This window comes from Amblyomma americanum, chromosome 6, assembly GCF_052857255.1.
Source record: "Amblyomma americanum isolate KBUSLIRL-KWMA chromosome 6, ASM5285725v1, whole genome shotgun sequence".
In the NCBI taxonomy this organism is placed as follows: Eukaryota; Metazoa; Arthropoda; class Arachnida; order Ixodida; family Ixodidae; genus Amblyomma; species Amblyomma americanum.
Genome location: NC_135502.1, coordinates 33,524,693 through 33,534,758, shown reverse-complemented (window position 1 = coordinate 33,534,758; position 10,066 = coordinate 33,524,693). Strand labels below are relative to the sequence as shown.

General features: G+C 49.2%; 1 protein-coding gene across 1 annotated transcript in view; it reads left to right on the top strand.

Annotated features, from left to right (window-relative positions):
• The first annotated feature begins 394 nt into the window (after positions 1 to 394).
• The window catches only part of LOC144136580 (atrial natriuretic peptide receptor 1-like), a 140,822-nt gene continuing 131,150 nt past the window's right edge, over positions 395 to 10,066 (top strand). The window contains exon 1 of the mRNA XM_077669032.1: positions 395 to 1,225. Coding sequence (XP_077525158.1) covers positions 469 to 1,225 — 757 coding nt within the window. The 5' untranslated portion in view covers positions 395 to 468. The remainder of the gene's footprint in view (positions 1,226 to 10,066) is intronic.

Below are 10,066 nucleotides of genomic sequence, written 5' to 3'. Positions count from 1 at the left end.
AGCCTTTACAACGCAAATTTACGGCTCTTATATTTGTGCGAAAATTTCGCCGAAAATGTTTTTAAAACTACAATTCATAAATTCGAGCATGTCGCGGCGCCCAGACAAGCTTTTGCGCCAGAAAAGTTTCCAGCCATTCCAGCTTCCTCTCCCGCCCTCTTTGCAAACAACCTCTCGGCAAACTTTTCGTTTCGAGCGACCTCCGAGAGATGGCGATATAGTCCCTGCCGGGCGCTTTCCTCGAGTACCACGTTGCGGCCCACTTCATCCCCTCTCCTATCACGCATCTTTCGAGCACCGCGCAACGAGGTGGGGAAGAGGGCACGGGAGAAACACCGAAAACACGTCACAGCAAGAGAGCGTCGGGAGTTCTCTCACCGCGGGCCGGTGTAGTTCAGCGCGTGCCACAGCCGCTGCTCGTCCCGAGTCGGGAAGCAGTCGAGGCCGCGCGCGGGAGCGACGGATGTCATGACACCGCTCCGAAGACGCTCGCACGCAACTCCGTCAGCTGCGTTGACGCTACTGGCAGGGGCTGCCTTGGCAGCGGCGGTTGTGCCGCGCTCAGTCACCTCGTCCAGCAACCAGCAGGTGATCGGCAGGGCGGAGAAAATCCGCTCCGAAAGTCTGCGTCACGCGTCCCCCAGAGTCCCACACTTCCTGGTGCTCGCGCCCGACGATGACAGTCTACCGTACGCTCTTAAAAAGGTGCTACCAGCGGTGCTTGTGGCCGTGGCCAAAACGCAGCTGGATGTGGTCGTCCACTACTACGACACCAAGTGCTCGTCGACCAACGGGCCGCTGTCCGTGTTCGACTACTACATCTCGGGCCAGGTGGACGTCTTCTTCGGCCCGTCGTGCCCGTACGTGCTGGCCCCCGTGATCCGGTACGCCTCGGAGTGGGGGCTCCCCCTGCTCACGGCGGCTGGCCAGAACGAGCACTTCGACACAAAGTCCATCTACTACCGGCTGTTGACGCGCATGAACGGCTCCTTCTCCAGCCTCGGCCAGGTGTTCGTGGAGGTGATGCGCCAGTTCGACTGGACCGTGGTCGCTCTCCTCTTCCACCAGTTCCGAGACAACTCCAAGGGTCACACGGACTGCTACTTCTCGCTATCGTCGGTGTTCACGGCGCTGGGAAAAAACGCCACGCACCACTCGTTCGACGAGAACGAGGACTTCGGCGACATCCGGCTGATGCTTACCAAGATCTCGCAGAAGGCACGCAGTAAGTTTGTAACCGGCCGGTTCTATTCACTGGAAGTGATGCCAAATATTTGTAAAGCTGAAAAACGAGCACGAAACACCTGCGCGAGCTTAATTGCGCTGTTTCTACCCGCTTGAAAATTGCAGTAGTGAATAAAAAGAAATTATATCTTCAATTTTTTTCGTGAAAAATCAAAATATCACAGATGTAAAACATCAGTTTGCTATTTTGAGTTCATTGCGATGCAGCAATGCCTTATTTTTCCGCCTGGGCTTTTGGGAGCGTAACTGTTTGCCTCCAGTTCGTGTTTCATTTTTGTCCTTTCATGAGCACTTCCCGCTGCTTTCAATTCCTGTCTGTTCTAAATTATTAATAACTTGCTGTCGCTTTCACGCGACCCATTATGAGTTTAGAGCTTTTAAGGCATACTTTTTATAAGCAGGGGGTGGAGTGAGAGGTTAACCTAATGTCATCCATACTGCTCAAATGGGAATTATTCGCGGCCACAAGTATGGGATGAAACGCCACCAGCTTCCACTGGATTTCAGAGTAGTGTATTCCACACCTTCACAAGTTTCAAAGAGATATAGGTTGAGTGAAGGTCTGGTTTTTCGATGTTTTCACGACACACGCCAGAACGACCAAACAAATTGTCCAGAAACTCATTGTTCGCGCAAGCCTAACAACACTGTAATGTCTTTTATCGACTTTTCCAAAGATTTAGGCCTAGGATGGGGCTCTCGAGTGACACCATCTACTGTGAGACGTCATGTCCAATGCGCCGACCTAACTGACAGTAGCCTGCCTCAAAACCCGTACGACTGCAGAAAGAATCGGGCTTCTATGGGATGATGCATGCAAAGGTGCACCTGCTGTTTTTAAGGTGACGGATGAAAAAGTGCGATTTCATTACACGAATCAAAATTATTGTGCAGGAATGATGCGATTCATTATATACGTAGCCTCAAACGCAGTTGATATTGACCTAGTTATCAACTTCGCACTTTAAACCACAGATACAAGAACGTAACGGCACAAAGGCGAGAACGTAATGGCATGGGGTTGATTCTTCACTCGTAGAGTTTGTCTCCTTTGAGAACGTTTTTGCAGACTAGTTTGTGTATATTTGTCCGAATCTCTTGGGCAGAAAGGCGAAGATAACGAAAGGTGGTGGACAGGACATAGCGCTTCCAACAGCTCCTTCAATGAATTCTGACTGAAACCTGAATGCTGCTTCACTGAATTCATGTACCATATGAGTGAAGAGGATTATCAGGGCATTCTTGAAAAAAAAAACTGTGATCTCATAGACTAGCAAGAATCGGGATTTGGATATGTGTTTCAAAAGTGAGCGAGGGAGAAAAACATTTAATGGTCAAAATAAATCGAGATTATTTGGATGGGACCACATTTTTGAAGCCCATAGGCATTTGCCGCCGCTCTTGCCAGTTCACCACACTAAGCTGATCTCGCGGGTGCGAGATGGACAGTGCCGCCTCGCAGTCTTCAGTTGTTGGTTTATTAAATTCTCGCCATATCTGGATGATTATCGGGTGTCAATACCATGTGGTATAGTTTAGCCACTTCACCGGAGAAGGCGCAATGCCTATCGTACGAACATGGAATACTACCCGAAGCACTCTTCTAGCTTGTCATAAATTGAATGAAGACGAGGACGATGGAGTTTATGAAATTGCTAAGCCAATTATTTTTTTTTTCAGTCAGCGTCGCGCGTTGGCCGAGGGACAAAAAAGCGAGCAGCGCAGAGAATATAGTCGAGCTGCTCGCTTTTTTTTTCCCTCGGCCAACGCGCGACGCTGACTGAAAAAAAAAATCGGCTCAGCAATTTCATAAACTCCATCGTCCTCGTCTTCATCGAATTTATGACAAGCTAGAAGAGTGCTTCGGGTAGTATTCCATGTTCGTATGATACGCATATACGCATATATTGCCGCCAGGTGTGCCCCGGCGGCGCCTTGAGGAAAAAGAAGTGAGACGCGCGTGCTCTTTACAGCTCGGACACTGCTTGCTTCCTTGCGGCCTGTGCCTAGCCTTTTTATTCTGCAACCCATTTGTGACATATTGTGGTGGAGGTGCTGGGAAAATCGCTCTGGAATGTGTCGCACACCCCTCCGAACACCGAGGACCCTATGGAGACCTCTCCCTGTCGACTCGCCAGTGCACCGGGTCAGCAGCCGAAATCTTGGACTGCCCAATGAGCATGGGCAATTGGAGACAACCTCGCAGCCTAGCCGGTTGCCTCCTGTGCTCAGGCCATTTGACTCTCCCTCGGCGCCTACCCCTCAACCGGTCATGCAAGGCGCCGCGTGCTACACCCTCCAGAACCCACGGCTACCAAAGTCCTTTCACGGGACTCAACTGGAGGACGTGGAAGATTGGCTCCTCCAGTTTGAATGTGTCGCTGCATTTAACCAATGGGATGACGCCACCAAGCTGAGGAACATTTTATTCAGCTTGGAGGACGGTGATCGTACGTGGTACGAAAACCGTGAGGATACTCTTTCATCATGGTCTGAGTTCCGACGTCAACTGCTCGCCGCGTATGTCAGCGCTGTTCGTCGGGAGCGAGCTGAACGAGCCTTGCAGTCCCGTATGCAAATGCCCAACTAAACGGTTACCATGTACGTCGAAGACATGACGCAGCTCTTCCGACGGGCTGACCCAGCCATGTCGGAAGCCAAAAAGCTGCGCCACCTAATGCGCAGTGTTAAAGACCAGCTTTTCGCCAGCCTCGTGCGCAGCCCCCCCCCCCCCCCCCCCAGCACTGTTGCCGAGTTTTTAGCGGAGCAGTCACGATGGGGCAGGTCCTCCGGCAGCGTCCCACCGCGTACGACCGGCCAGTCCTTGCTGCTTCTGTTACGGAGTCCCTCCCGGTTTTCAACTGCAATACCGACTTTCTCCGCGACATGATCCGCGCTGTTGTCCGTGAAGAGCTAGAGAAGATTTGTGGTACATCGCAGCCAGCGGCCAGCTCCCTTATGAGCGTTATCCGCGAAGAGGTGCAGCAAGCTATCGGGCCTCTGTTACTACACGCCGAACCACAGCATACCTAGACAGACTACGGTCGCCCGACATACGCTGAAGCTCTGTGATGCCTTGCCCCAAATCCACCGGAATTTCCACCGCCCAACCAGACAGACTACTGCCGCCCGACCTACGCTGACGCGCTGCGATGCCCTGCGACGCCCTGTCCCAACTCCAGCGGCAGTTTTTCCCAACCATCACGACGTCCTGCTACCCTTCGTGCAGCCAGGGCAGCACCGCATCCCAAGTGATCGAGAATCCCTGCGCAGAGTGGACGTCTGGCGTGGCCCTGACCGCCGGCGTTTGTGCACCCACTGTGGGGAGCCCGGTCACCTGTTCCGCCGGTGCCCATATCGAGAGCTTGGCCTGCAGGGTTTTCCCTCTTATGCGCCAAGGCTCCGGTTTGGCCAACGCCCCGTGAGATTGAAGAGTACCTGACCCAGCAACCTCAGTGGTCCATGGCGCGCTGTCATTTTCGATCACCTTCACCTCGCCGTCCATCGTTTTCACCAAATGTGCAGAACTCCTCGCGAGTGACAGCGGACCACTCGCCCAGCCCTCGCCGGCAAAACTAAGGACATCGACCTCCGGGAGCGTGGTCGCTGAATATCGACGCTGTAAAGACCCCCTGACGAGGGCAACCTTTCCTTGCTGCTGACACATGGCATTTGCGCGGCCCGAAGTGTTGTCCACCTCTATGACGGTCGGTCGGGACTCCTGATTACTAATTTTACGAGCGAACCTCGTCACCTTTTCTGAGCTACTGCCGTCACGTGGGCCGACCAATTGGCCGATGTTACTGAGTGCTTTGCGTGCGAGGCCATGGACCATCCGGACACGTCCCTGGGTCGCATCGATATTAGCTCCGGGCTCTCAGCGCATCAACAGCGCGACCTTCCCGCCCTGCTGCTCCAGTACAAAACCTTCTTCGCATCCTCCTCGAAAGTGCGGCAAACGACGATCACAAAGCATCGGATAATCACTTCCGATGACGCTCGCCCCATACGACAACAGCCTTACCGCATTTCCCCGAAGGAACGTGACGCTATCCAAACGCAGGTGAAGGAGATGCTTACAGACGACATTTTTCAGTCCTCTAAGGGCCCGTGGTCGTCGCCCGTCGTGCTTGTTAAGAAGAAGGATGGGACACTGCGCTTTTGCGTGGATTACCGTAAGATGAACGCCTTAACGAAAAAGGACGTATACCCGCTGCCCCACATCGACGACTCGTTCTAGAGACTTCGCCGCGCCAAGTATTTTTCGTCGATCGACCTAAAGACTGGATATTGGCAGATTGAGGATAATGAACGTGACCGCGAAAAAACGGCCTTGATCACACCCGACGGCCAATATGAATTTAAGGTGTTGCCCTACGGCCTTTGCTCTGCGCCAACGTCGTTTCAGCGCATGATGGATACTGTCCTGGCTGGCCTCAAATCGCAAATCTGTTTAGTTTACCTAGATGACGTGGTGGTGTTTTCAGAAACCTTCGACCAACAACTTGAACACCTGCGGACGGTGTGATCTAAAGTCCCAGGCCTTGTTATTCGCTCTTAACCTTCGGCCACAAGTCGCAGAGAGACATCTCGGGGATTTGTGACTATGCCTGCCTATAATCGTGCTTTGCGAGTCATGATTTGTCATTGTTTTATGCTGTGCTTGTGGAAGCAGCAGGGCTCCTGGGTGGCTAGCATTTCTGCTAAGTAATGCCACTGAAGGCACATCCCAGCGATGAAGTAAAAACTTCGGCATTTTTTGCTGAGTAGAAAATTTCATGCTCTATACATCTAATACAATGTGTACAGAACGCTGGCGTCCTTCAGGTCGTCGTTAATGTAAAAATGCATATTTGATGCTACATTTGGCCTTCTTTCTGAGCAATATTCAATGCAGAAACGTCTGTTTGGGAGAGATTCACTGCAAGCCTCCTCTTTCTCGTAAATCTCAATATTCTAGATCTGAGCAGAAAACCTCTGACCAGATTTATTAGCTCCAGATATTCCTGGTCTAGTGAAAGCGGAAGGTGTGCCCTGCGCATGCATCGCTGGTTGCCATCGGTCTAGTCCTACGGACAGGAAGTGAGACGATGTCGAATTATGTTGCACCGCACGTCAAGAGCTCAATATGGTGTTGGAGTGCATTATCAGCGCCCGATTCACAATGGTAAAGCCACAAAAACGCGCTTTAACGTTCATCGCGCTTAGTGCAATGTTTCTGGTGATGCATGGAGTCGCTATGTCTGTCAACCGCCCAGCAGCGTACAGCAATGCGCACATGTGAGCTGCTGCTAAGAAAATACCCGAAGTTCCATTTCAAGGGCAAGACATTTGACACTATCAGACTAAACAAAACATGGAATGGGAAGGCACTACCGCAGGAGTGCTTTGTAACATGCTTGGAGATGTGGGCCAAGCAGTCGTTTGGATGTTTTACATGGCCAACATAAGATAGGTTGATTCCAATATCTTGACAAGTATTCTTAAATTAAAAAAGCTAAGCAAACTTAAGTGATTGGCTGTGTGTTTCACATGGCCAACGTAAGACAGCTTCATTCACATAGCTTGACGAGTATTCTTAAACTATGAATCTGAGCATTATTTCTGGGCGAAATTCGGACATTCACTACTAACAAAATTGTTGAGTGGGTTGGATGAAGGCTGTGGTGAACGCTGACAAACAGATTAAGGAAGTAGGGGCTTGCGGAGAGTCTTTCAGAATTGTGGTTGAAGCTTGGCACATGGGCGGAAATATAGATTTAGAAAAATCGTTTTTTTCGAAAATTTCTATGTCCAAAAAATATTCGCGAATAGTTTGTATTATTATGCACTTGAAAATCAAGAAATTACGGGAAACATAAAGCCTTTGGAGCTAATTACACGCCTCTGAGACACAACTCTGTAAATTTTAATTTATACTAGCGAATATCTCGCACATTACACGTTAAGCACAAAAGAGGAAATTCACAAGATCGCCATAATTGCTACCTCTGTATAGTAAATGAAACTGCATAATTAGTCCTTATGTCTGTCGCCATAGAACAGACAATGCCTGCAAGAAAGAAGCAAGCTCATCAAGCGGCTGAAAGCCGCTTTGCGGGAAAGAATTTCTGGAAGAAGAGGCAGTTTGTAAAAAAAACGAAGAAGCGTCTGTACTAAGACTTTCGCCTGCAGTGATCGCATAAAATGCGGAGAGCTTTCAGCAGCTGCCAACAGGGTCAAGAAAAAAAGCTCGTAAAAGTGTGTCCTATAATGAGATGGAAACAGCTGTACTTTAGCTTAAATTTCCTCAACCATGTATTCTCACGCACAAAGTGAACAAGAGAGTGGGCAGTATTTTCACGCACAACGTAAACAAGAGAGGGGCAGCCTCTTTTATTCACTTTGTGTTTTCCACGAAACCATCTAGTTCCCCTCTCCGTACTATTTAATCGAACAGAGACTTGAACGTTAAGACATGAGTAATTTTCTGACTACAGAACTGATCAAATTGAGCTGCTTATGAGGAAATTGTGTCGAGGAGAATGTCCATTGTACAGGAGCATTACGCGGAGGTGGAGGCCGCTTGTACATGATGGTCAGATAATGCATTCCGCGACTTGTCTTCAGCACTGTTGCTTCGAGAATGGTTGCCAGCACGTGAAGCAACTTCTTCACCAAACTTGCTTCACTGCTGAAAAAAATCAAGCACAGAAGATTTGTCCCAAATTGAAGCAATTATCGTATGAACGAATTACTAGTTCAGGATATTTCAGAGAGTTCGAAACAGTTAAGTTTTCAGTGCTAAATTCTACTTTGCGAAGGCGATATTAAGGACTGTACTCTTAAAAGAGACAGTAAGAAATGTTAGGCCTATATTTTTATGTAGCCGAAGCCTATAAAATATTGTTATAATTTTTTCGAGACCCATGTCATCCAGGAAATCTGGAGGCCAATGAACGAGACTGTCATAATTTTTTCCAGACCCATGTCAGTCAGGAAATCGAGAGGCCAATGCACGAGCCTGTTAACGATAAATACTAGTTCCTGCGACATCTAGAACAACGCAGAGAAAATAAAGATAGAAGGAAGAGAGACGAAAGAGGACGGCGTGCTTCGCAGCGTTCATCTAGGTACTCAGCACGCTGCACCGAGAGACGGAGGGATTAAACAACTAGGACAGGCAAGACTTTTCGTCTCTTCAATGACATTAATGGCGGTTTGAAAGTTGTGAGATGCTAAAGGGGTCAATATTCGCGTACCATGTATGCAACACCTGCTTTGCTTCGAATATGCCGCTTAGTAACCAGTTTTCCACTGTGTCGTCGCAGCTGTAGAGTAATTACATGAACTGAAAGGCACCTGTGCACATAGTTTAACTCTTTCGCTACGTGTAGACTACTTGACTAATCCTCTCAAAGGGCTCCCTTTTACTTGACGAGCTGAGCGTAATGGACATCGATTTTAAGCGAGTTCATTGTGACTGACTTGGCCTATATCGTTCTGGAACTAAATTTCATTTCCACAAAGGGATACGGCAGCATTAGTAATTTGCATCCAGTGCTAAAAAACGTTTTTTTTTTTCACGGCTATTGCAAGCTTCTGCCTTGCTGATGACCCCTTTGCAAAACCTGTCCGCCGAATTTACGCAACTTCCTTTAAGAGTGATAGCTTGAATAGGAGGGTACTGCACAAAAATTAAGTAACAAATGAACGTTAGATCCGCCGCGGTGGCTCAGTGGTTAGAGCGCTCGGCTACTGATCCGGAGTTCCCGGGTTCGAACCCGACCGCGGCGGCTGCGTTTTTATGGTGGCAAAACCCTAAGGCGCCCGTGTGCTGTGCGATGTCAGTGCACGTTAAAGATCCCCAGGTGGTCGAAATTATTCCGGAGCCCTCCACTACGGCACCTCTCTCTTCCTTTCTTCTTTCACTCCCTCTCTTATCCCTTCGCTTACGGCGTGGTTCAGGTGTCCAACGATATATGAGACAGATACTGCGCCATTTCCTTTCCCCAAAAACCAATTATTATTATTAATGACCATTAGAAACGTAACGCGCTACAACTGAACAGTACCTCGTGAATCGCGTTCAGGAGTGCAACCTCGCCAAAGCAAGTGGGCACGCGTGTTGGTCGCTCATTTGGAGAAGACCTTCCGACTGACGTCTTCAGAAAGATTCAAGTAATGCCAGCCGTTCACCCTATTTTCCCCATCTGTTGTCAGCTCTTACTTTTCCACAACAAAAGCATGGAAGCATAGAACAAGAAGAATGCACTCCTTCCACGTGTTTGCATATGCTTGTCACGTACAGGTTTTCTATTTGAAGCACCGATGCTCTCCATGCTACAGACTTCGCTTCTAAGAGGGCTGGAAGTGTATTCTTCCCTATGTTTTCTCCAACTCTTCCCTTTTTTTGCGTTAAAGGGAGCCGTTCTCACGCACTTCCGTTTCTACTGTTCTTAGTTCAGATCACGCGACTCTTAACAGGGTATTTGCATTGGGTTGCACACGGCACACAGCCTCGTGAGCTCCTGGTATTCCCTCACGTTCGGAATGTGCGAACTATGCATGCAAAGGATCGATATTCAGAGGAAGACCATCAGCACACATCTCAGCTACGCCGCAGCTTTTTTCCCTTCGAGTGGTTCTCCATCTACATAAACATCACGTAGTGTCGAGCTTATATTTAGCGCAACGCAGCTATGCAGGCAGGTGTGCCTGTGTTCAACCGGACAAAAGTAGCGGCTCTCATCGCATTCGGTCTTCCTTTCTTGCCTACTAGTTCAGATACGCTACGCTGGCATAGCGTAGTTTACTCACGTCCACAACACAGAAATCCCAG